Here is a 27,511-nt window from a genome sequence, read left to right as displayed (position 1 = left end):
AAGTGTGCAGGGCTGAAACCAACCAAATGAATGCCACCAGACCTGGCCTGGCTCTGCCCTCTCGATTCCCACAGCACGTAAGCCTGTACTCACACGCAGCCCCAAACTCAACCACCATACCTCCAACGTAGATGGCCTACTGACTGGCCAGCATGCCGAGGCAGACCTGCATCAGGGACTGGGCAGGACTCTTCTCCTCCTCCCACCCGACCCCACCACTGTGCCTCGTTTGACCTCACGTGTGAAATATTGTGCCTACACACACTGGAGCTGGCAGACCAGATGAGCACTTCTCACCCCATCCACATTTCAGCACCTGAACCTGCCAGACTAGAGCAACAGGGAACCCCGGGAACCCCTTATTTCCAGAGACCGAGCAAAGACAACGGCTTCCCCTGGTACAGGAGAAGAGGGCACGTGCTCGCAAGCTGGGCAGGAGGCAGGCTGCAAGGCAAGAGCTCCTTCATCCCTGAGGGCATCTGCGCGGGCAGGAGGAGGAGGACAGGTTTCGGATGAATTTGGTATAATCAAGTTTTGTACAAAAGAGCTGGGGAGGGGGAAGCAACTGCAAATTCAGAAAAGCAAGCATTTTTTAGGTTTTGTTAAAATCTTCCTTCTCCTCCCACATGTGCTTCCAATGGAAAATCAGTATCAGGGAGGAAGAAACTATCTGGGTGTTCAGTAAGCATTTCTGATCTAAGAAAACAAATCTTTTTTAAAATCCAGCTTCTGTTTTCCTTGTTTCTACTTCTTACAACAACAACAACAAAAAATCCAAACATGATTTTTTATATGTGAAAACATTCAACAAACAGATCCTTGAGGAAAGTAACTGATGAAAACAGTTCAACTGGATCTACAGCAGAATCTGGCATGAAACGTACACAGAGAGAGCAGGGACACACGCGTGCCGATCTTTGAGCGTAGTTGTCTGTGTATTTAGGCAATACACAATCTCATTTTACTCCATGACAATAATCTTTTCTTTTAATGTCAGGTGAAATTGTTGTGCAGTTACAAAATATAACTTTTTTTTCTTGTTGATGTGTACATCTGCCCTGTATACAAAGACACATATATTTACACACACATACACATATATATTCTAACCAAGAGCAAAGGCCAGGTATTCACAGGAACAATACTGTCAAACTATTTTACTTTTGCAACCCATTCTGCTACTATTTATACTTACTGCTACAGACATCAGCAATTGTTCCCTTGCCTCCTCACCCCTCCCGGACACCATGAGAATAACAGAGAACGAAGTCTCTCGGTAGCACTTTCCTTCTCAGCAGGAAGCTCAAGCGTTTGTGATATCCATTTTGATACAAAACCTAAATTAGGCCTCTGGAAATAGGTAATGCATAAAAAGAAGCATTTTTGTGCCACAAGATTATTATTATAGGTTACTGTTAACCCTTGGGAGATGGAGGTGAGTCCTGCAGCTCCCCACTGGGTTGAATATTTGCTGAGAAATCACAGGCGCTACCTAAGCAGATATTTCAGGTGCGCTTCATGATAACGAGAACGATCCTGTTGACCCATCATATTCTGATAGCTAGTTTGAGTGCCAAAGCATCGCCAGTTAAACAAAAAGGATCAGCACAGCAAGCACATGCTGCAACCCTGTTGCGCTAAAAGAAGATTTAAAAGGGGCTGGATACAAGAACAACTGTGGAATTACTAATGCAGAAATCAAACAGAAAAATAAGTACTATATTTGGGAACTACCCGAAACACATTCTGCCTCTTAGCTCCCTAAAATTATTCCTTATGCAAAGTTTCCACTAGGTCACATATTAGTGAAAAGAAATACATTGTTCAAAAAGAAAAGAAAAAATCCAAGCCTTTAAACAATTTGTAGTTTTCAAGTTTCAAATCACTGCAAATGAAAGTATCAGGGCTGGAAATCTGTGTGACTTATCCGGCTTTGCAATGTGAATCATAAAGTTATGTGTATCATAAATGAACTTTTTTCTTCAGAACCATCATCATCCCTGAAGTCAGAAGAACTGGTCCACAATTCAGATTCAGTGAACCACACTACCTTGCACTGAAGCTACACCACCTCCTGTTGTGATACAAGTTGGCCCAGCATTACTCATAGCTTGACTGACTTCCTTAGCAAAACGAGCCATACCGCAAATTCAATCTGTTATCTGCCCACACGATTTAATTCAAGTTCAGATTATCCTAAGCACTTCTTCCTTCAAACATGTAGACTTCAAAGGGCTATAAACTGTGATATTAAATGCAAAAGCAACTGCATGGCAGTAAGTTTTTCCTAAATTTAAATAAATATTTTAGTAAACTATGGTCGCTACTTGTTAAGCCTGAGGAAAATGGAGCCTTGCCATAACCTGGAAGACAAATTGGATCTCAGAGCCTCAGGCATCCCCCCATTCAAATGCTCGCGCATTGTATACCTGCGGGAATTTAAAGGAGAAGCATTCCAACAACTCTGTGTACCAGCAAGGCAGACTGAGGTTCTCCTAATAAATTTTAAGTTTTATAGCTCCTTCCCTCAAGAAGCCGCATACTTAGCAATCACTACACATCAAAGGGGAAGTCCCGTGGAATAAGTTTTATTTCGCAGACCAGTCTGGCTATTGCACTGATGACCAGAGCACAAACCCTTGCACCCGTATGTGAGCAACCGTTCCCGCAAACATCCTCCTATCGACAGTACAGTTCGCGTGAGCTACAACTCACTACCAAGAATAAGGAGCCTTCCGTTTGGCCTAGAGATCTGCCTACAGCACGCAGAGGCACGGGAGAGAAAAGAAGGCAGAAGTCCTAGCTGCTACTTCTCCACTCTAGCCATTAGGTTTGGCATGGCTTTTCCTAGACAGCCCTCTTTGTTTTAGCTGTTTTGACATCTGCGCATTGCATTTGCCCTGTTGTGCAAGCCTATTTCCTAAGAGATAAACAGAGCTCACCAAGCTCACAATGCCTGACACAGAGTTCAGATTCAAGCTTTCCTAGGTAGCCTAGACCCCATCCTTTTCACTCGCAAATCTAAAGAGAACTCTGCAAGATCCAAAGGGAAAAAGAAGGAAATCATCTTAATAAAGGAATGGGAACGAAAAATCTCCCTTACTCTCGCGTTTTGCTTCCCCCCCCAAAACAGCTACTTGAATCATCCCTGCTTATAGACAGCTCCACTTCTTCAGCAGTGGAAAAGCAATACAAGCATTTTGTCATTTGATCCCCCCAAACATTTTGCAGTTTAATGTGAGCAGGCTCCTCACTGGGCTCTCAGACAAAAGTTTGCCCACATGCCTTTTAAAGTACGTACCTGATTTTGCCTTTGTCTGCTAAGTTCCTTTTGCAGCTGCATTCCCACGAAAATGTTTCTATACCCGCTTTCCCCTGTCGTTTCTATAGTCTGCTCAGAGGCGGATTCATTGCTGGTTTTCGGCAGTTACATTTCTTCCTCAATTGATGCTTCTTTTTATTTATTCTGAAGTTTCCAATGTAAAACAAACAGGAATACCACCTTTCTAAAATTACTACTATCCCACTGTCCTCCAATGTAACATTAACAAGAGGCAATATTCTCCAAAGCTATGAAGCATATACTGCCCTAAATTACATTGCAGTTGCTGCCCTGAGCTCGCACATTTTTGAATAGGAAGGCTCCCAGGGATCTCTCTCTCTGTTCTGACTGCATTTACTGCTTTAAAATATTTTTAACCCAGACACTGAAGTGCCAGCCTAGCAGCCCTTCATGCTAATCCTAGCCTGGGTGGCTGTTCTTAAGGGAAAGCATTCAAAAATTGTAGCAGTGCATCAACTTTGACCCTTTTCACTTAAAACATGAGACTTCTTTTTTTAAGGGAAAAAAAATTAGATTCCAGAGGGAATCACTGAACTCTGACCTGCTTAAAATTAGTTTTGTTTTAGTGCCTGCGTGGTGACTCAACAGGCCAATTTTCCAGACACTTAAGACTTCTCTGCTCCTGAAGATTCCAGTTCAAGTCCTGGACTCGCTGCCTGGGGTCGGATCAGAACACTTTGTTCCATGGCTTCAAGCAGTGAATTCCCAGATCGCCGTACCCTTGCCAGATGCTGGCATGCTTGGTAGTAAGTAGGGCTGTAACCAAGCTAATTATGTATTTTTTTTTTAATCTGTGAAGAGTTTTGCTTGCAATACATATGTTAGACCGAAAGAATTTCCCTTCAAAATTCAGCAGTCAAGAAATGTTTATATGGCTCTGATAAACATTTCATGATAAGCTGGATTCTTTCGGGGGGGGGAGGGGGAAGATGTCTACTTTGGTCTTAACAGTGCAGCAAATAATTCTCAAATAGGGTCTGGCTGAGTGTATCCGTCTCACTGGGAGTAACTGATTTTATTTTTTTTAATCTGTCACAGGCATTATGAACACTAAATGAGTCACCATAGACTCCTATGCTGCAAAAAATAGCATCACAACGCTTCATTTGCTCTTCAACAGGACTTCAAGTGTAGTGCCTGGTATCAAAAAGCCTTGTCAGATAACAAATTAAAAAATCCCAGGAAATGAAACCCCAACATGGCCTCGGACCAAATTATTTTCTGCAAATTATTTTCTGCAGAAGGTTAACGCTGCCCAGCAAAGCAAAGCTCATCTAGGAGCAATAATTTTCCTCAATCTCAACAGTATTATTCTAGTTAATCTTATCATTAATGCTATTGCATATATTTCATATCTTTCATCAAAGGATCTCAATTTAAAAAACAGCCTCGGAAATCTGAGAGCAAAGTGAGAGTACTATTACCTCCATTTATAGGTAGTGAAGAATTAAAGCAAAAAAAATGCTAAGAAACTTTGGCCACGAGGCAATAAAGAGCCAGACCCAGAAACAGAACCTAGGTGCTGGTCCATATTAAATGGCATCTGTTACATTTCCATCCCTGTTTCACAGCGATTATGGAAAGAAAAGCTTTGCCAACGTCTATAATCACTTATTTGACAGCTGCTAACCCAATGAACACGAAGGCAATTTATACACAATGCCCTAATCTTCCTGAATTTGATCATGTATGAACACAAGCACTAGCACTTGCTCCAACATAACTCTGGGGTTTTCTTACAAAGAATGTAGCTTTCTTCCTTTTTTCGGAAAGAAAATGAGCCACAAAAAGACAGAGTTTTAACACGCAGTCATCAATATGCTGTTCTTACAAATACAAAAAATGTAAAACAGTAATAATACAAATAACGATGCACACTGTTCTGTGTCAACAAAATGATTCCGTCTTCTGCCCAGAAAGCCCTCCTTCAACCTATACAAGAAACCTCCCAATACAGACAGGCCTGGCCTCACACCCTAAGAGACACCAAAAGGAATTTCTGTGACAACAGAAAATGACACCGCTTTATGAGCATCCTCCACTTATTCAATCTCAACATCTGCATGCCTCTGGGGATCACAGTTGCCACAGGACCTTGAAAATATCCAGCTAGGTTAAAAGTTGTGAGCCTACTTCACTAGAAGCCAGCCTGCTGAGCCGTATTAAACAGTAGTGCCTAATATAAAGAAGTAACTAGTGCATGGTGGTCCACGGTAGATGGCTGACAGCGTGGTTTCTCCGGCTGAGAAAACCTACCACAGAACCACCATCACCACCGTTGAGCCTTAACATCAGTACGCTATTACAAACTACCACCGGGCCTTCTCAGAGAACTGTCACCGGATCGAAGCAATGTGAGCTAACTAGGTTATTCATCACCTGCAAAAAAATTATGCTGCTCAGAGCTTTTTGGATACAATGGTGCAGGTGAAGAAGGCTTTCTTCACCGCCTACGCAGCCTGGGCTCAACTCTGCAGAACAAATTTGAGCCGCAGTCAGACTCGATGTCAGACTTTTGCCAGCTGAGCTCCCTCTCACTTCCTCAGTTTCAGGTCATCTGAATACCTTGACAACCTGTGAGGATAAATCAAGCACAGAAGGTGTTTAGGAACTAAACATACACGTCAGGTGTTTCTATAAATCCTACATGAAGCTATATCAAAGTATCCCAAATTCCAAATCCTTAACAAATGCATCACACATTTTGGAAATGGTGGGCAGTGACTTAAAATATAGCCACACACTGGTTATAAAAAAAAAAAAAAAAAGGAGATGGAATAAATCTGGGAGGAAAGTGGAGGAGAATGCACACGCTGACATTTTTTCCTCTGGAGGACAGACCAGTTGCATGAAGCTTCCACCCGGTGGAGCTCACCTAAACAGGGTCCACTCTTTGAGTAGCTCTGATGTTAAACCACCACGTTAGTAACACATTAATACCGGCATTCACCAATGTCTTGATCTCCAGGCCAGAAAGGACTGTTAGGACCTGGCAGTCAGGCCTCCTGCCCAGCACAAGAACCTCACCCAGCAATTCCCACAACGTCCCTGTAACTTCTGGTACAGCACAAATGGATGATGGCCAGAGCTCACACGCAGCCCCTGCTGGAATAAAGGCCCTGGTCCTCATCTTGGATTGAGAGCATTTGTAACCAAATACGTTTTCTCTTCCAGCCTGCCCGTCCTCTCTCAGCCACACCAGCTCAGCACCGACGTGCCAGCAGCCCGGTGGAGAGACCCATGGCCATAAACCATTCCCACCGATGACACCTGGGTTCTGTCACCGGATACGTCACGCAGTGTGTCCTATGAAAACTGTTCATGTTACTGATTGTTTTTTAGGAAATTATTTACACTCGCTCTTTGATCTTTCTCAGCAGTAGCAAAAATAAAGCTCCGATTTGGCAAAGGGCTTATGGTGTGCGCCAAATTTTAAGCGCTGAAGGAGGCCCGCTGGCTACGGTGGGAGTAAAGTGCTTAAAAAGTCAGGCACATTCATAACCGCGTCAGGGCCAAAATCCCTGCACAGCCATTCAAAATGCATCCAAGGCTTGCGCTTTGCTTCTGGAAACTTTATTCTCACTTTACATATAGTCAAAACCTGACAAGAGCTCACTGTCGGATTATGCAGGAAATCTGCAAGTTTCACCAAGGTGTGATCTTATGCTTTTTCACACATTATTGTATCATGCCGCGCCAGAACACTAACGTATGCACAGTTCTAAAATAGCTTGCATTATTACAACCCAGCACGGAGAACGGCACTGAAAAGCCAACACGCAGACCTCCAGAGATTTGCTCCTCAGTCACTTGCAAACCAATAAGGGGTCACAATTGCCTTTCTTACCAAGGGGAAAAAAATTTTAGAAAAAGAAAAAAAAGAAGCAAAACAAACCAGACTCGGCGTTCCAAAACCTTTTTTCTTCATTTCTCTCTTTTAAATGAAACTGTCAATTGTTAGATTTGTCTTTGGTCATGTCGGGGTGGGAGAATGGGATTTAATAACATTTAACTGACTCGCTATCAAGAAGGAAACATATTTTTCTTCTCTCAAATTTGAAACCGACACTTTCTTCTTTTTTTTTCCTGTTGGCCTACTTTCTTTTAAGTTGCTTTTCAATTATTTATGAAAATGCAATAATGCATTACTTTGCTGTGCAAATGTTTAGAAGAAGGAGATAGTGTCTTTCAAGTGAAAGAAAACATACATGGTTATACAGGGGTTTATTTAAAAATGCTTTGCAGGTGATACTTTATAAAAACCAATATACTTTCATTTGCCCCCACACACACATCCCCATTTTCTTTAAACTGTGTGTTTGAGGCAATAAAAAGAAGTCCATAGCTCCACAGAAACACCCCACTCGTTGCTCTCCAAAGCTGGAGCTGTAACAAACAAACAAACAAAAGCTCTACATGGGAAACTGTACAAGGGGCTGAACCAAAACCTATTAAGACACTGAAAAGACTCCACACTTTCTGAACAGCAAAAAGAGGGCAAAATCTTGTCTCACTAAATAAAGGAAATTAATAGCAGAACTCTCAACGTTTCACTCAATTTTTTTGAAAGTGGGGTGTTGGGTTTTTTTGGACACAGCTGTGTTCCCAAGCCCACTGAACACCAGTGAACACGGACTACTGAACTTCTGCAATTTTGGAAATCCCATGTGGATGCCCACTCAAGTGGCTATAGCTTCCAAAAGCTCATCACCTCAGTGGTTTTAGCATCAACAGACTAAAAGAAATAGCAGTCTGCCCTGACAGTAGCGGGTACAAAACCAGGCCCATAATGCTTACCTCCCATGTCTTAAGCTCCGCTCTGGCATGGGCAACTTTGGTCTAGTGAGATGAGTCATCCCTATTAGAGTCAACAGTGATACGGAAGTTCTTGCTCTGCAATACTTCCTACAGAAACCTCTCTCTCTGTGTCAACAGAGGGAGCCAAGAGGGATCAGCTTCACTAGGTTAAAGCTAGCCTTTGGATGTAAACCATAAACAAAGATCCTATATACATCCACATTATTGACCTAGTATCAACCAGGAAAAAAGGACCAGCAAATATCATAAAATGAACACAGATGTACTTAACAGCAACATAACACAAACTGAAATATAATCAGAGAAAGACAATACACCAAAACAAACCAAAGGCTGCCTGGAGAGGTTTCGGCGCCTCCATCCATGAAGGTTTTCAAGCCTCAACTAGACAAAACCAGAGCTGACCTGATCTGCTGCTAGCACCGGTCCTGCCCCATGCAGGTGGCCTCACCAGATGACAACCTGAGGTCCAACCTGACCAACATCCCTGGTGCTATGAAAGAAAATAAAACTGTACAAGGACTTAGAGAAGCTAACCTCTGCTACTATTAACCATTTAAAATGCCCTCAATATCATTCCTTAAAACTGGAATCCACATAAATCCTGCAGTATCTGGAGCTCCTGGAAGACACCTCTCATGCTCATTTGTCACAGTCCCCAAAGGCTTTTGGAACAGACACATAATGTTTAACAACACAGGTAACTTAGGAAACCAACCTCTTTTTTCTTTTTTCCCTTCATTAGAATGACTTAGGCACCTAAATCACCCTGAAGGTCAACAGGGCACCGTCTGCACTACCTTCAAAAATGGGACTTGGGCTGCATTGAAATCTCACTTTTCTAACTGAACACTGCACATAAGCAAACACTCGCTTTTTGCTGAATGTCAAGGAACTAAGCCACATTCCTAATGTTAAGCCTACGCTGAAACATTGTTCTTAACCGGGGCTATAAACCACACCTCTACAACTCACGTGCCATGTTCTGAGTTAATTACACATGGATAGCAAAAACACAGAAACAATTCTAAGCACTTTAGGCTTAGAAGGAGCAAAACTTACACTGCTGAGATAAAAATAATTATATAAAGCTGTATAGTTATACAAGTAAATATTTTCCTTTTTCTCACATATAAAAACACAGAATTTAAAACTAAGCAAAGCAAGAAGAAAAATCTCGCATTCTTAAAACTTTACACTATTGTGCAACAACATTTTTGTTCCTTCTAGCCTGTTCTTGCTACTTCTTTATGCTGTATTCGTGCGCATTGCAGAGGTGCTTGGATATAGAACTGCTGCTGCTATCCATGCCGCCGCACCCACACCTTCACCTCCAATATACTTTCAAGGATTAGAATCTCTTGGTTTCTCCATTTTCTACCCCATTTCAGTTTGTTACTTCTCACTAGGAACCACTTTCCGTACCAACACAATGCATTAGTTATGAAAAGAACAGCGGGACATGTAGCAGAAGGTGCAAAACTCTGCCTTACTTCCCTCCCCCCATTACTCCTCATAAAACCACACATATCTCTATCATTCAAAGATAACATCTTTATATAAAGCGAGACATTGGTCTAACAGCATTTTGCGACTGGAGAAGGAGGTAAGCATCCACGTAAAGTTCCCAAGCGTGCATTTTAAAGGTGTTAGTGACCTACTGCATGCGTGCTTACAGAATCACACCTGCAACTGCTTTACTGAGCGGGCCTCGAACGCGCGCGGACCCGACTCCGCTGCTCAGCGGGGGAGGGGCTGCCCGCAGAACACACCCCAGGTCACACCGCGGATGCACTGCGCAGAGTTTTACGGTGCTGCATTCCTCTACGGCACTCTGGCAGAGAGAGGCCTGCAGTTTCCAGAACTGTCAATTGTCTTTCAGAAGCACTAAATCCACACATACATATTTGTACATATTCATCAGCATTTACTCATTTGTAATCTCTCATGAGAATTAATATTATTCCTCTACAGTCGCAAAACTTCCATCATCCCATGCAAACTGCTACGCACCTACGGCAACCCTGTTTATAGGAATGCCTCATTATATATAATTTCAGGTTTCAAATGGAAACTGTTTTACTGAAGTGACAAGTACTTCAATATTCCTTCTCCAGCTCTGTCTTTTCCGACTAATGGCAGGAGGCACAAAACCGATCTCGGCAACAAGTTTCAGCGAGAACTAAAAAGCTCACCCTACGTGTGCGCGTACTGATCGGGTATCTATGCGTGACTTGAAAACCTGAACTAATTAATTGTCCTACATTTGTTAATCTCAACCACAACATGCTTAATACACCATGGTGCCGCTAAACAAACTTGCATTCCCAGGAATTGGAACAAATCATTGTGTTTTCTCGGAATCAGACTGTCCTGCTATGTGTTCAGCATACAGGCTGAAGCACAGCAAAGAGCACAGTATCTCCTACTAAACACACTCTCCTCCCAGATTTGAATTCGTAAAGCAGAGTATTACATTAGCACATTCATTTTTCTGTGACTACATACATTTCTTTATATAATTTGCATATGCTTCATAGTAGATGCATTCAATTTATTATTAAACGGAAGTATAATTGACACATATATTGCATTTCTTGTTATTATTTATGCATTTGCCTATATTCTGGCGTGAGAAGTGTGATCTTTAATACCATTGCATAAGGAGCAATCTCATTTCAGTGAAAACACAGTTGTGTTCCTGGATGCACACGTAAGGACAGCAAATGAAGAACCACCACGGCTGCCTTTCCATGGGAACCTCAACGTCCCCAGGCTCCTTCCAGAGTCAGTGGAGAAGGAGAGACTCCACATACTGTGATTTGGTGGATGAAGCACTGTTATAGAATAGGTATTTTCTCTGTGTTTGTAAAGAATTCTTTAATACAGAAGTCAGTATCTGCCCTTAATTCAGTCTGCTCTGAAATCACTTGAAAACCATTCATTTTCTAATTTTCTTCTCTTCTCTAATGGTTTCTGAATTTTTCTCAGTATAAACCTGGTCCATTAGGACTAATCTCCCGCTAGAAGGTCAGCTGTGACATTAAAATGGTGTTCCCAGCTAAAAAAAGCAACTCTTCCATTCACTGACCAAAAGCATTGACTTAGCCATATAACAAGTATTTTGCTTTCTTTTTTAAAACAGACTGTAAAATTAACTTTTAGATCCTTATTAAGCAAATACTTAATTGGTTAGCTGAGGATTACAACTGTGTCCCCCAGCTCTTTTCATTACACTGAAAGCTTACTCGTACGCAAGGACTTCATAGCAGTGTATAAGGTAGACTCTATAATGCTAGTTTAGGAATTGAACCAGTTTAATTAAACACATCTTTAGACTGACTGCTACAAAACACAGCATGGCACTCAGTTGAATTTAAACCTACTGTATTCACATATCCCCTGTAGAAACTGAAGATACTGCAAACCATATTTACATCTGCTTCAGAGCCAGCTCAACGCTTCTGAGCAGAGCAAGCTTAACTGAATTTTGTCCCCTCTCCTCAAAAACGTGGGCAAAGCAACTTCTCCGAGCAGGAGGAGCCATTATTGCCCTGTTATGAGCGGGCAACTTCACCCTATCCCACCAGTTCTTTGCTGTCCTAGCCAACCACCTACTGTGCCTACACCAAAAGCCAGTGCTGAAAATTTGGGTTGAAATTAAATTAAATACATTCAAATCACTGCCACTAAGGGCAAGACCTTAAAGACAATTTTATTAATACTCCAGTATACCTTAAGCATCTCCCTAGGCTTTGACTAGCAAAGGCAAGTACTGTATGTAGCAAATCTAAGCCTACTGAACAAGATGTTGGCTTTACCAAGACTTTTTAGACTCATTTCAAGTAAAACCCGGACCACTCTGCCAGGGACCAGGGAACTACAATGGAAATCATTCCTCTACAGGATGTGCTTTTATTTGGATCGTGTTCTGTAAAACTATGCTCCTTGCAGAAGGTACAAAATGTCATCAAATCGCACCGGCCAGTTGAGCCTGCTCAGTTTCTCTCAGGACATGCTCACAAACAAAAAAGATGGGTTTAAGTGTTCTGTGTCCCTTATCAGACCAGTGCAGTATTAATACAGTACAGACTCTCCCATGTATTTTAACTGTAACCATTCAAAGGATTAAATACTCGTACATAAATGTATAATTTAAATAGTGTGAGATTTTTTCCTTGAGAAGATTTGGCAGTAGGGAAGAATACTATCCTTAGAAAAATTACTTTGACCTGCAATTTTCAGGCAATTCATTTCCTTGAAATATAGGTAAATACTCGTTCTTTAAACAATAATCACAGAATACACTTAAGCTTTGTCACCAGGATTTCTTTTTATTTAAAAGAACAACAGGAAATGGTAAAAAAAAAAAAAAGACTTCTGTTAAAGGACAATTCACTGAAGGGTCTTTTAGCTGGCAATTGTCAGCACTGCTCAGGGCCAATGGATCAAATTTAACTCTAAAAAGTGCTGATGGTTGTATGAGTCATCACAGTAGGAGCTGGCGCTCTGGGCCACTCAAGTTCAATTTTTGGTGTTACCACGGGGTGTAGGAACTGGGATCTTGGTGAGCAAAGATTTGCTCTGTATTTGATGCACCGGGAAAAGTGGCATTCTTAAAATCACCAGCCTCCCAAGCAGCTAGTAAGCCAGCAGGAGGTTAGTAGGAAGAGAAAGTAATTGTCCTTTGTGCCTCTGAAAATAGCCAATATTAAAGGATCCTCTTATGTATTACCTGAGTTTCAATCTACGCTTGCAGCATAAAGGAAAAGAGAGAGGCTGGAGAAGACAGAAAATAAAGCTGTCAGAAATATTAGAGACCCTCCTCAAGCTGTCATGAAGCATATAGTCTCCTCACCTAGAAACGTGCACAACTAGAAAGGCTGTGCACTCTGTAAGCAACAAAAACTTGTTCAGATAATGCACTTTACGTATACAGAATGTACAGTGTATGCGCCTGTGCCTCTGCGTGTTCACCATGTGCTTGAAGAGGCTTGAGACATGGGGAAAGGTACTGCAAGAATGATCATCTTACACTTTCCTAGGATGACCATCAGTGGAGCAAGCAGCACGTGGACTCGAGCTGCTCTAACAGACTGTACACAAGTCACCTGAAATCCTCTTTACCTGTAGCCTCCCCCCTCCACTGAATGTCCAACGAAGGTGTAACTGCAGCATAACTGGCAGTAGGATGTGAATCTAATGTTTTGGTCTTGACCTGAGTCGTCTTATCTGTTAATAAATTTCACCAAGGGAAACAGATCTGGCTTCAAATTCCCCTAGTCCTACAGTTGGTCACAAATCTGAAAGGAAATTTTCCAAATGGGGTCTCAGCACTACCATGAAAAAGGGAAGAAAACTCCCCAAAGCCCCTAATGCTTCAGTGCCACCAAAGAGGAGCTCATTCTTGTTTCAGGCTTCATACTCTGACTAAACCAAATTTGGATCTGAACTTGACTACGTAATAATGTATCATGAGTGATGAACTGGACCACCTCTAATGTCTTCAAGAAATGGAGAATATAAGCAAAACAAATTATTACAAAAATGAGTTTACAGTACAGGAGAGTTTAAGGCTTTACAAAGGCCATTGCCAAGGTGTAGGGCCCAGTTGCCCACTTCCTCACCAGCAACACTCCCCTTGCCTTCAGCGGGAGCACGGCTCTGCCTGTTCAGGGGACGTGCGAGGATCCTTAAGTAGAAAACGGGAAAGAAAACTTCTTTGCTAATAGGAAAAAAATCCTTATAATAATACTAATCTATTTATAATGGTCAAAAAATATGACAGCTTACAACAGCGTCACAGCAGTGCTTTGGCAATATTTTAGCATACTGTTGTATTTTTAGAAGGACTGTTCATTTACTTTCTCCTAAATGCCGGAATTCTTATTTTTCAACAAACGCTCTATTTTTTGGTGTATCCATATGCCAACATCACAGTGTTTTATATCAGGGTAAGTACGAACTGCAGGCAGAAACAAAGCTCCTGTACACACGTTGCATTACAGCAGCACTGTCAGAGATGCCAAGCCTCAATCTTCTCCTATGCTTTATGCAGCGATAGTTAGCTACGCCACTTACAAACCTTCTTGGAACGCAGAGGTACGTTTTTACGATGAGTAACAGAAAACTGCTGTTTCTTCATCCTGAACACTGAGGAACTATCCCGTTGAAAACAATACATCTGACGGTTTAATGATATTGCTCAACCTAACTGGTTTTGGCAAGCAGCACCTAAGATAAAGGTGCAGCAAGATGTACATTTAAGCACTTTCATTTTTTCTCAGCACAGAGACCTCAGAAGGGTACCTTACCATTTCAAAATTCATTAGCAAGCTACCCGCATACTTCAGTGAAAAATGGTAAGCTCTCTGTTAACTCTCCCCTGGTACTACGAGATCACGACACCAGGACCATCACAGTCCCTAAGAACCTCTACAGCTGGAGCTCCAGCATGTACAGACAAAATTCACAGGCTTTTATTTTATTTCTAAAAAGCATGTATTAGCTTCCAGCACTTACAAAAACTTATACTAGGCTAAATTAAATACATGTGCACCCACATGTTAACTGAATTAACTTGAAACAGTCAATACATCTCAAATGTCCATCTGTTTACATAAGACACTTGCAGCTTTCAAGTCTTGTACTCCTTATAGTGTAACTCTCAACCAAAACAGCTGAAGTTCAACCAGAAAGCTCTGCTGTGAGATTTCCATGCATAATGGCCATGTGTTTATTGGGTTCTCGTGTTCAAATCATGTCAGAATAGACATGCTATCCATTCGCAAAATGCAACACATCGATGCCAGCCTCTCCCTCTTCAGCTGGAGAAACCTCGTTAAAACAAAGCTGGCTATAACCTGGCTAGATATTATAGCTAAATTAAAAATAAAAAATTTTTAAAAAAATCTCCCCTTGCAGTGCCAGTTTAGTAGTTGTAAATAGTGCACTTTGCAGGATGAAGAATTTGTTTCTGAGGCAATAATGTATTTTCCAGCACTGGGAAGGATTAAGAGGATATAAAAATAGCAGCAGGTACAAGTAGCTAGATTCAGGTACGTTTCAGGTGATAAAATATTTTGATGAAGAACTCTGTATTAGCTCGTCATTTATAAGAAGTTGCTTTTTAATCTGAGTGGCTCACTTCAGCAAGGCTGCAGACAGCTAGCTGTATTTAAACTGGGAGGAAGAAAGCCAGGACACATTATCTCACAGTTCTACAGCGGGAATCAAACTTGCTTTTCTCATTTGAACTAAAGCTAATATTCCATTTTCTGAGAAAGATGGAGCAAAAGGCATCTCTATTAAAAAAAACCAAACAAACAACACAAAAAAAAATCCTCTCCGATTTTAGGATACAGCTTTCCTTTTTACAAGAGTTAAGCGGTAGCAAAGATAACAAAAGCTACCTGTACCAGCATGTGATACTAGCCTCTCAAAGAAAACAATTATCATCAGACACGGTCCTCCTGGACGCCCCTACTGTATTGCTGTTGTTGTTGATGATCGCGATGTTGAACGCCTACAAATCTCCCACGTGCCTATTTCGTTGGCCTGCTGGTTAAAAAAAAAATAAAAATGCTAGAGGCCATTATTCACGAGCAGTAAGAAAACACATCACTCTTAGACCTACTTCTCTTGCAGATTCCCACACTTATTACCCAAAATCCCACAGCTCGCTATTGGTTCTACCCTTGACCAAAGTACAGGGCCGAGGCAGCATGCCATCCCCAGGGAAAAGCCGATCACGTTCCTCCCGGCAAGCGGCTCCGGTTATTCTGGGATCGCAGCCGGGCTGGAATAAAGTCCCTTAACTTTTCTGAGAAGGGCAGAACTCGCTCCCATCGCCAGTGCCCGGGCCAGCCCGACCGGGGGGCGGCGGGGACGAGCGCGGTCGCTCTCCGCACCCTGACCGGGAGATCGTTTTTCCCCGTGACCCGTTCTCTTTCTGAGGGGAAAGCAGCCGAAACGAGTGAACCGAGAGCCTTCAGCCCCTTCCACGGAGTCACCCTCCTACTCCGGCACAAGCGAGGAACATGTCTCGCAGAAATATGTAAACAGCCTCGTCCCGCTGCCCGCCTCCCCCGGTGCCGGTGCCCGCCGGTGCCCCCCGCGCCCCGCGGCCGCAGCGCAGCGCCCCGGCTCGCCCCTGCGCGCCTCCCCGGCAGCGGCGCGGCGGCCGCCGCCGCTTTGCACTCACGCACGCACGCACGGAGAGGCAATTACAATAATTTAAAGCTTCCTGTCCGCCAGCTCCGCCGGGATCCCGAGGGCTGAGCCATGCCCGGGCAGGGCGCGGAGCAGCGGCTCCCCCGCCACACACGCGCGCGGGCACCGCGGCCGGCCCGCCCCCGCCCGCCCCCAGCCCCAGCCCCAGCAGCAGCAGGAGGAGGAGGAGGAGGAGGAAGGGGGGGGGCGTGACAAGTTGTGCCAAACTTCGGGAGGTGTGCGAGCGCCCGGGAGGCGGCCGGCCACGCTGACAGCCGGCCCCGCCGCCTCCCCCGCCCCGCCAGCGGCGCCCACCCTCCGCGCAGCCCCTCGCCGGGGCCCGCCCGCTCCCGCCGCCCCGGGAGCTCCGCGGAGCGCTGAGCGCCCGCCGGGGAGCAGCCGCCGGCGGCCGCAGCGAGGAAGAAAGTTAAAACGGTGGCGGTCGCGCACCTACCCGCTGTCTGTAATGTCTCCTCCGGGCGCGGGGTGCTAAGTGAGACACTGGCGGGGTGGGGAGAGGCAGAGGTGCGGGGAGGGACCGGGAGATGGGTGTTTGGTGATCTCTTCCTTTCTCTCCCCCCTCCTTCCCCCCTTCCCCCTTCTGTCTCTCAAGGACGAGGTGAAATCCCTTTGCTGGTCATGAGGCGGCTTCAGAGACAAACAACACAATGCGAGTGCAAATAACAAAAGGCACAAAAAAAAAAAAAAAAAAACCACAACAGGAGAGGGAGACCGGGAACAATGGGGGAGGAGAGGCTCGCCTTGCCGCGCCGCGCCTGGCCGCCGCCGGCACCCCGGCAGTCAGGAGGAGGAGGCGGAGGAGGAAGGCGAGGTGGCGGCAGCGGGGAGGGGGCTGCGCGGGGAGTCCCCCCGGCGCGCCGGGGCACCCTCAGACCAACCCCGACCTCCTCGCCGGCTGCCGCCGCCCGCCCCGCCGCGCACCGGGGCGGCCCTGCGCGGCGGCGGGGCGGCCAACGGTAAGTGACGCGCCCGCCGCCCCCGCGGAGCTCGCTAACGGCCATCGCCGCCGCCACCATCATCATCATCACCGTCCCTCGGGGCGGGGGGGGGCGGCTGTCCGCCGGTTGAACGAGCCGTTCAAAGCGGCGGGGGGCCGCCGAGCCCTTCCCGCCTTTTGCCCCCCTCCCGCCCGGGAACTTCTTCACCGAGCGGGGCTGTCGCGGGTCCCTTCCGGAGGAGCAGGTCCCCCCCCCCCCCGCTCTTTGCTAAGAGTAAACACCCGAGAGTTGCGTGTCCGTGGGCGTGTGGGTGTCCGCTGGTACCTCCTGCACCGGCAGCCCCTGTCACACCGGTGCGATCGCATACACGCACAGCCGCCCGTGGGGACGCCCGCCAGAGTCCCTTCAGCAGCCCCTCTCCTCAGCTCCCTCTCTTAATTTCCGGGACCCCCGTCCGGGAGCAGCCCCCACGCGTGCGCAGGAACCCCAATGGGAAGCAGAACTTTGGGGCCCCCCCGCGCCCTTCCCCTCCGCGCTCTCCCCAGGGGCCGGCGACGAGACGCCGCCCCGCGTTCCTCAGAAAGCCGCGGCGGGTTTGAAGATCACCGCTGTCATCCCCGCGGCCCGCGCCGCGAGCGGGGTCCCGCGAGTGGGGCGCGCAGCAGCGGGGTTACCTCAGCGGCGGGCGGCCTGCGGGCTCCCCGCCCGCCCGGGGTGGCCGCCGCGGGGCCGGGAAGGCTGCGGCTCTCTGCTCTCCGCCCGGCGGCCTGAAACCCGTCCCCAGGGCGGAGGGGCCGGGGGAGCCCCTCCGTGTCACCGCTCCCCCAGGCAGGCGAGGAGCGAGCGTTGCGCCTGGCTCCGCAGCCCGCCTCTGCCCCGGACCCCCCGGTTACCTCCTCCTCCTCCTCTTCTCCGCCAGCACCCTCCCGCCGCTCCTCGGGTGAGCGCAACCGTGTCCCGGGCTGGCCCCGCGGCCCGGCCACCGCCACCCCGCGGGGACCCGCGCCCGACCGCGGGGACCCGGCCGGCCGCTCCCGGGGCTTCGCGCGTGGGTGGGGGTAACGCGTGTGGGGTTGTGTTTTCCTCTCAGCAGCCGTTTGTTCTGCCTCTACTTAATACAGCTGTTTGGGAGCAAGTCCTTATGCCGGCGGGGTGCGACGCGCCCCGGTGCGCACCCGCGGAGCCCGGACGCGGGAGGAAGAAGCGGCGCGACCCGCGGCCGCAGCCCGGGGCCGGGGGAGGAGGAGGGAGGTGACCGCCTCCGCTGCTAATAAAGTCACGCTCTGCAAGTAAGAGGTCTCTCGCTCTCCATCTCTTGTTTACTTACGGGGTCTTTTATTTTTAATTGAGCGTTTTGTACACGTGCTTTTATGAAGCGGTGAAGCCGGCTAGACGGGGTTTGAGCCCGAGTGGGAAACGCAGAACTACGCACCCTGAGCCAAATTGTTCAAAGAAGAGCAAGTTCAGTTATTATTCATCTCCACGAGGGAAGTCTTATCTTCTACAAATATTTGATACTGGGACAAGTCCAATAATTAACAAGAACAATCAAACAATTTCACTGCCTTCTCGGGGATTTAAAAAGTCATCATCTGGAATTCATGAGCATTACAACTTTTTTTTTTTTTTCTTGCTTGGATGCATTACTGTATATGATCTTTTCAGTGTGTGTGTGTCCATAAGTGATTTTACCCTTTCATGCAAAAAGATGCAAGCCGTTAACAGCACAGATAATCCAACTGCTGATTCAGTGAGACTTCAGACCTCTTCATAGGAGCGGGGAAAGAGGGTGGTAACCCTGATGGGAAAAGGAAGGGAAAAAAAAAAAAAAAAGAGATGGAGGAATGTTTCTTTCTTGGCTTTCTCCCTACCTCTGCGGCAGGAACTCCCACAGGAGTCCCGTGGGTGGGATGGGAGCAGCGCAGATCTAACACACCACTGCCTGGCACGAGGCTGGCCGGCACTGCCTAGATGCAAGCGCCAGCCCCAGAGGTAACCCCTCTTATCGGAGAAAAACCCAGACTGGGAGAAGGATGGGACTCCTGAACTCTGCAGCAGCGTTTCTGACCTGGCGTGAGCTTGAGGTGCCAGGGAGCCAGGGTGGCTTTCAGGACCCTTTTGCTGCCTGGCTGCAGTGAGCCAAGCAGGCTGGATGGGTAATGGCCTATGGCCCAGCTGTATCAAAAAAACCCTGAACCAAACCACCTAAACTTTGTTCATCTGGATCCAATTCAGACATTTGAGAAAGCTGCCCATACACTGTATGGCAAAGTTTTACCCTACCCTGCCCCAGTCACCAAATTCTGCACAAGTTCTCATACTGGTCATCAGAGTCACAAGTCCTCAGTCCCCACCCACTCATGCAAACCCCACTTCTGCTGGCTGGCACCCCCCCCGCCAACTGGCATGGATAATGAAATATGTTGGGAATGTAGCTCTGCTCTATCTCGGGTAATCTCAAGCCTAGGGACCTGCAGCCAGACTTTGGGTTAGGCTGGCAGGGCTATGCGTGTCCTCCCCACATCTTTCAGAGCTCTATTATGTTGATACAATTCCCGCCCCCCCCTTTTTTTTTTGTTAAGCACTGACCCCCCCCTCACTTCTTGCTTTGTGCCAACTCCTCCTTACAATCATACAAGTTCCTTGCAGTTCAACACAAGAAAGGAATTAGGGTGGTTGGGTCCAAAACTAATCTGGAGCAAAGAGAAAAAGCCAAATGCGGGCACATTTTATTTAAGATCAAAAGCACAATGGTGTGAGATTGTATTATGCTCTCCACAGGAGCTGTATTTTTCTACTTCTACAATAGGATTAAGGTGTTCAGTGGAAAAGAGAATTAAAAAAAAAAAAAGCCCCATTGGACTGGTACTAGCTGCATTTGAGGTTTTCTTAAATAATGAGGACATTTCGTCCCTCAAGGACTCTATCAGCCTATTTCTAAACACTTTTTAAAACAATAATTGTGAATGCCAATAATAATTTAATTTTTACTATGTATTGCCGAGGATTCATTCTGCGCTTTTTTTTTTTTTAATTTATTTAGAGGAAGAATGTTACCATTTCTGCATTGACTCATTTCAAAATTTTCAGTCAACCAAATGCTTTTCAGTAGAACCTAAAGACATCTCCTTATTTAGCTGCGCATATTTGAGAGCACAGGATGTTGAATGTTAGTACACACGGGCTGGACACAGCTGGGAGCACAGCTTCGAGCCACTTTTCCACCCTGAATAACTAAAGAAAGCACAAAAGAAAATGTAACTTAACCAATGAAAGGTAGGCTACTGTGCAAAGATTTCTACCTATTTTAAATTTGAAATTTTCAACACTCTGGCTCATTTTCAGTTCCCCCAACATCAGGGAATCATGGCTTGAGTCTGGTACTGTTCTAGCTGAGGCCATGGAATGCGACTGTGTGTAAATGAAAGGTAACACCCATCTTTACAGTGAGCAGCGTGCACCTAGAAATCAATTTGTGCATACTTGGTGAAGGTAGTTTATACATAGGGCTGCTTTCACTAAATTGCCCCCACCCCTGTACCTGTAAGTTCAACAGCTACGTTTTTAGGCATGAGTCCATATGGAAAAAACATACAGGTAGATCTCTCTGCTTGTGCAGAGCTGATCTGTCTTCATTTCTCCCTGACTTCGTCCCTTCACTACACTCTTCACGAGCTACTGCGTGCACCTTCTTGCTTCATCCTCCTGGAAAATGCAGAGAACTCCATGTTTCTAGTACATTGAGTCTCAGTGCACTCATTTTCACAGGAGCCGGTGTAAAATGATACCTTTCTCATATGGAAATGGTTTATTACCACCTTTCAGAGGTATAAATGATGGCATTGAAGAACAAAGCCCGAGTCCTGTAAAACAACATTATCTTTGTGCCAAAGTAATCCAATTATTGAGCTACTGTGATAACCTTAGAGCCATATCAAAATGAAGAAACCACTTAGGAACTTACAAACATCTGTTTTCGTATCAGAGTGCATCAGCACAAGAACACCCTTATGTGGTCCTAATCAGTCAAAGTATTGCTCTCGTCTTTTACATTCAGCATGGCTTATCTGCTTCTCCATAATAAAATCAGGGTGATGCTTGCGCTGATTTCTGTTAGCAGGAAAAGCCTCTGTTACTTAAATTGAAGCAATCTGCTCCTATGCAAGTCCTGTCTCCTTTCCCCCCGAGGCAATAGAGAATCGCAGCTACGATATTTCAGAAAGATATCCAAATAACTTCCTAGGGAACATAAAGCGTGGTGCTGTTGGGTCCCTGAATCGGGCACTTTGCCCGGTTTCTAGTTTTTTCCTCAAACTAAACGCTACAGTGGTGTTTCAGCAGAGTAACTGATGGTCTTAAATGCAGTTTGGATCCCACATTTAGGTCCTATTAACTAAATAGGGAATGTATTTATTTTTAGTAGAAGGTGGGTACAAAATCTGAAAGAAACAGGAAATGTTGATTAAATTAAATGTTGATTAGGTGTTCTATAATTTAAACTATTGCAGGCACACAGAACGATTAAAAAAAAAAGGAAGCCAGCTGAAAAGTTGAGATACTTGCTTTTAGTTTTCCATGCTGAGCAAATATTAAATATTACAAGAATGTATAAACAGCTTTCAGTTTCTATAATGGATTAAAGGCCCAAGCAACACTCATCTATCATGCTACCATTAGTAACTCTTAGATTTCAATGAGATTACTCACATATATAAAAATAAGCATAATCTATCAGGACACACAGATGAATAAAGACAGTCACAAGGATGGATTTAAGGAGCAGGCTGGAACTTCATTAACACAATATTTTCACATGTCAAGCAGTTAAGTGGGCCCAGTGCAGGGATTACAAAGCTACAATTCAGGGCAGATCCTCCCTAATCTCTCTGTTGCAATGAGCTCATGTCTGAAGCCCAGCCCTCAATCCTTCCCTAAGAAAAGGAAGGAGGACCTAAACCCCAAAACATTTCATTTATGTTCCTAGGCACAAATCCAATTGCAAAGTTCCAGATCTCATTTACATTTCAGCCTTAGTCCACACTGGACATCATCTTAGATTTTCCATATATTCCAAGAGATGAATAAATAAATCTCTTCTCCTATATTCCATTTCCAAATCCAACTTTTCAGCCTATCCATGAGCCCATGGTGCTCAAAGGCCGTGAAGACATTTCATGCCTCCCCCAACTCTACCCTAATAGGAGAGCATACCTTTCTTGATACCAGAATACCCGATCAAGTGACGTCATCTCAAGACCACAACTTCTATGCCGTAACACAGAGGGAGAAGAAATACTGTAGCCTAAGGCAGAGACACCCCCCCCCAAACCCTAGCTTCACTTACGTGCCTACCAAAAGCTAGAGAACCAGTCAAGGATCACAGCTGGCAGTCTCATGCATATATTCTGGCTGTCCCCTTTCTTTCTTGGCTGTTTACCCCACCACCAGGTTAATTAATAGTGTTTTCCGTAGAGCCTCCACTGGAGGTGGAGGAAGCACTTGCGGGATGAGAAACCATGTGGTGATGCTTACTTACGTACGGAGACCACTAGGAATGTGTCTTGCATGGCTCAGTGGGGGTCGCTTAGGACTAATTAGTCAGGACAGACCATTAGGACAGTGTAAGTGTGGTACTTCCAGACCCTCAAGTGATCCAGGTACGTCAGCACGACGCAGCATTGTGCACAGCGTGCACATTAAATTCAAGCAAAGGCTGCAACGTAAAGTTTTCAAAACGATTAGGAGTTTTGGGTGCTCTACGAGTTGAAGAAATTGTGGTGCCTCAGGTGGCACAGAATTTTCCAAAAGCGGGTGTCTTTCATTTTTTTAAATCTAGCCCCATTTTCTAAAATTGGTGATTGACTGAAAAAGGTAAGTAATCAAAATCATCTGTGACTTCTGAAAATAGAGGCCAGTTCCTGTGAGTAAGTTTTAGCAGGACTGAGCACTTAGTGTCTTATCAGTAGCACAGGAACAGGGATTTGTATATACTGTTTTATTAAGATTAGTATCTCTACAGTGCTCCTTAAATGAAAACAAAACAAAAAAAATGCTGTAAAAGGACAGAAACGATGACTCAATTTCCCATCATTGCCAAAAAGTCTCTGATTTTTAATATAATCAACCTTTGTGCCACAAGATAGAGTATTTTTTAATATATTTAGGTGCAGTAATTAATATTAAAAGAAATCTGAAAAAAAAATATGGTGTGAATCCATTTAAAATTTAGCACAGTTGCTGTAGGTTTATTATCCAGCATGTACACAGTAAATAGTACGCTCAAGAAAAGCAAACAAACATAACAAAACCAAACAAAAATGAAGTGAAGAAGTGGCCAAATCCCCAGCCAAAGTTACTGTTCCTTAGAAGAGAGTTTGTTCTGTTAATTTGCGATCTTTGTTTGAAAAATCATAGAGCCTGTCCAGTTTTTGCTGCAACATTTTTCATGTAAAGCTGTTTTCTTGCACTATCTTTCATGGAGTAACACAGCTCCTACTATCACTAAATTACTATCATAAAAACAAAGAGGAGAGGAGGTTGCAATGCAATGAGATGTCGTTTGTATTTGTAACGGCAATCATTGATTTAAAATTGGCATTGGAGCTCCTTTTCTGAAATGATTGCTAGGTTAGGAAAACAACACTTTAAACCAACTAGCAACATCTGAATTTCTGAAGAAAGGCTCACGTTTAGCACTTGTCCTAGTCTGTGTTTTGACTATTACACCTGTGCATTTTTAAAATGTGTGCACGTTCTGTTGCTCTGCGAGTATCCTATAGTAGTGTTCATAAGATCACTGTCTAGAAGGTTTATACATCTTTATATTTGAAGTTTAAAGGGAAAAAAAAATCTTACAATTCCATGCAAATAAAATTCTCTTAGGAACGTAAAGCCTGTTTCACCTCATACACCTGCTCGTGTGGTTACAGGTACGCAGCGAAGGATAAGCAGTGCACAATATTTTATATTCTGCTTTTACAGTGTGTAGGCATTCAGGCTGTTCACTACAAATGACTGCACAAGGTGAGAGGCACTGGAGAATCAGGCCCCAAAGATTTTCTATACTGGATCAGATCACTGGTGCATTAAGTGTGTCACCTCACAGCTGGATGCTCCAAAATGAACCTAGCTATCTGTGCAGTACTGTGGGAACTACTCTGGCAGTCAGGTTGCATCCAGGAGAGGAGACTGGGGTTTGTCTCTTATTTTCTTAGTGTTTCTAATCAGAACTGTCCTCATTTGTGATCAAATTGTTCAGACTTCCTTACTGGTTAAGCAAGAGTATCCGGCTCTTGTTGTAAAAGACACGGCACTAGAAATTATAAATAATAGCATGAGGGAATATAAATAACAGCATGAGGGGAAAAAACCCCCCAACAAACCCAAACACATTACTTTCTCGCTATTTTCACATGCTTCTGTGGTACAAGAAAATAGTCCACAATATAAGAAAGACATAATGAGTATGGCATAATTTACATCACGGTATTTTACACTGCAGAGCTATTTTGTGGAACTTTACAGCTTTATATAATGATCCATTTAAGTCAGAAATGTACCTTAATATTACATAAACAATAATTATATACAATATGCAAATATCGTCTAGCTATAGGACATGCCAGATAGCAGCAACATGAAGTAGCAAAAATACATAAACACACAAAGCTGTCTAAATCTTTCAGAGGTTTCATATGCTGAACCTCAGTGAGAATCAGATCACAGCTAATCAAGTCAAAGGCATATGTATTCCTAAAACATTTCGGTGTGGTGATTTCAGCATCCAAAAAATCCAAAGCCCTCTCTCTGTAGAAGAGCAAAACTTTCAGTGCACATTAAATACATCGATCCTAATTGTCACATAACTGATGCGACTATTCAAAAGCAATTATATACCTATCTGACTGAAAGTCAATGGCACTTATACGTGTCTCTAAATAGCTTCTCTGGAGCTCAGTTTCAGTCACCAGAAAAAAAGACACAAAGAAAATGTACGTGCATACCGTCACAAAACCCCCTCTGAGTTTTATACTATTTTTTAGAAGAGTTTCATTTCAACAATATTTTTAAACATACGCCCTATGACTGGTGATCCGGCTTCCCCAGTTCACATCACAGCACAGAAAAGCTTTCAAGGAGAACCCGTGTCCCACCATCCACTCACTTTTAGTCATTATGACACGTAAGACTTGATTGCAAATCTTTTGCCAAAAAAATAAAGGTCATTCAGGGAGGTCTTTTTTAATCCTTTTTTTGATTCCCACAGAACTACTTCTCTCCAGACAAAATGTAATAAAGAGATGAGTAAACAAATGATCGGTTTCTGAAAATGTTTATGGGAAGAAGTGTTATGGATAAGATTTCACTAATAAAACCCATAGCTTTTGTTTCGGATTGGTTTAAATGGGCTTATTTTCTCTTCTGACCATGTAATTGAAACACCTGATGGTGTGTGATGATCTGCTGTAGGTGAAGAAGCCCAGGGCCTGCAGCGCGGCTGGGCACGGGACTGTCCCAGCGTTTGCTGGAGTAAAAGGCGAGTCCCTGGGCAGCGCTCCTGGGCAGGGAAACCCAAGGGGCAGCCACCCGCGGGCACCCGCTTCAGGTCATTGTGCAGAAGAGTCCAAGCAGGAAAGGAGGCCGGAAGGGAAGAAGGCAGGCCATAAGGATGAAATTAGGATAGAAACAAACAAACAAAAAAATCCAGCGGCTTTCTAGAAGCTGCAGAAATGGAGGTATTAGGCATATAAAAGAAACTCATACAGAACTCTTGTCAGACTGATTAGGGTGCTCTGTGTTGGTTGGGTTGGGTTTTTTTGTTTTGTTTTTTTATCTTTTAGCTGATTTCAAAACAAAATAAAAAAGTTTGGGAAAAACAGAAGGCCTCTAGTATGGACTTTTGTTCAGAAAAAAACCCCTACAATAAAACTCTATTGTATTCATCCTCCAAGCCAGAAGCAGGGCTGGTATTTGTAAACCCAGAGGAGGGATTAGAAGCCAGGCTTGCAGACAAAGAAAAAATCCAAGAGTTCACAGCAAGGACTCTTCAACTATAATATTCCTGAAGTTCTTCTCACCCAGACACCAGCTGTTTATATCTGGAATTTTCTCTGTCTTCAATTCTTACTGATTCTTTAATAGCAAAGGCCTTCATGCAGCTGATTAATTAAATTTCCCTTTTCAGGTAAGGAGATTTGCAAAGACAAAAGTGACTGCAAGATAACTAGCAGCCATAAGGAAGCAGAGACTGAATTTTAATGGAGGAAAAAAGGGTTAACAACAGGCCTGGGACAGGAGGAAGAGGCACCAAGGAAGACTCACAGGAGCCCTAAACAGTATCAGTCATGAAGCAGCGAGCTTTCACACAGCTTATGGTAGTTACACTGCTCCCGGCCTTTTGGGGCTTTGAAAGGCTCACCAGTTTCAGGATAATTAAATAATTAGTATTTAGTTTATAGCAGGTAACACTGTTTTACTCAGGAAGGGTTAGCATCTCTTGAAGCACCCAGGAGCTGGAAAAGCTATCTTTTCCTATTTCAGCTTCCTTTGTTCAGAGTTACAATCTATTTAGTGGCTGAATAGTTGGAATGACATTGAAAATGAATCACCATCCTACTCTCCGTGTTACCTTTCTCTACAACCTGTTTACCCTCCTCACCCGCTGTTTTCCTAAAAACCAGCTTGGTGATAAGCGGTGCGGTGACACAGCTCATCAGAGAAGAATGCACACAGACGAACGCTATTTTTGTAGCAAGAGGAAAGACATTTTTTGGACAGATTTACTCAACAGAGGTGGTAAGTGTGATCCTGCTTGCTACTGTAATTCACAAGCTCACTTCTTCGCTCCTCTTGGCCTAATCAATTCCTTGATGATCAATGCCCAGCCCGTGCTTCTGAATGCACGTGTGCGTATCAGGCAACAAGTGTGCAATAGAGAGCTCGAGTTCACCCTGGTCGTGAAGCATGTGAGCATCCTATGACTGAAAATATGCTCCCTTGCATAATCCTGAGATTAGCAAATTTCTAGTAAAGGATGTCAGACAGAAATGGGAGGAGAAAAAATGCTTAAGGTAAGCACAGAGGAAAACCCAGCGTAGGAAAGTAACAGGATTCATGCCCAGTTCCGGGTGCGTCTCTGTCGCTGATTCCTGCGTGACCTGGAGTGAGGCACGTCAGCTCC

General features: G+C 44.5%; 2 protein-coding genes across 10 annotated transcripts in view; one reads left to right on the top strand and one right to left on the bottom strand.

Annotated features, from left to right (window-relative positions):
• SOX5 (SRY-box transcription factor 5) overlaps window positions 1-18,270 on the bottom strand; it is a 655,394-nt gene extending 637,124 nt beyond the window's left edge. For 5 of the 9 annotated variants that reach the window (XM_054804269.1, XM_054804526.1, XM_054804608.1 and 2 more), the window contains exon 1: window positions 18,006-18,270. The gene's annotated coding sequence lies outside the window, so the exon portion shown is untranslated. Of the gene's footprint in view, window positions 1-3,301; window positions 3,656-16,390; window positions 16,503-16,826; window positions 17,084-18,005 lie in introns of those variants that run through there. The other 4 variants (XM_054804840.1, XM_054804767.1, XM_054804357.1 and 1 more) reach the window with 4 other exon arrangements.
• Window positions 16,621-18,993, top strand: LOC129197154 (translation initiation factor IF-2-like). Its single transcript, XM_054805245.1, has 4 exons — window positions 16,621-16,865; window positions 16,986-17,349; window positions 18,453-18,620; window positions 18,708-18,993. Exons 2-4 carry the CDS (start codon window positions 17,114-17,116, stop codon window positions 18,721-18,723), a joined length of 420 nt encoding a protein of 139 aa, XP_054661220.1. The 5' UTR covers window positions 16,621-16,865; window positions 16,986-17,113; the 3' UTR covers window positions 18,724-18,993.
• The last annotated feature ends 8,518 nt before the right edge of the window (window positions 18,994-27,511 follow it).

Source organism: Grus americana, chromosome 1 (assembly GCF_028858705.1).
Source record: "Grus americana isolate bGruAme1 chromosome 1, bGruAme1.mat, whole genome shotgun sequence".
NCBI classification, from domain to species: domain Eukaryota; kingdom Metazoa; phylum Chordata; class Aves; order Gruiformes; family Gruidae; genus Grus; species Grus americana.
The sequence above is the reverse complement of the archived record's forward strand: the minus strand, read 5'-3'. Positions and strand labels throughout refer to the sequence as shown.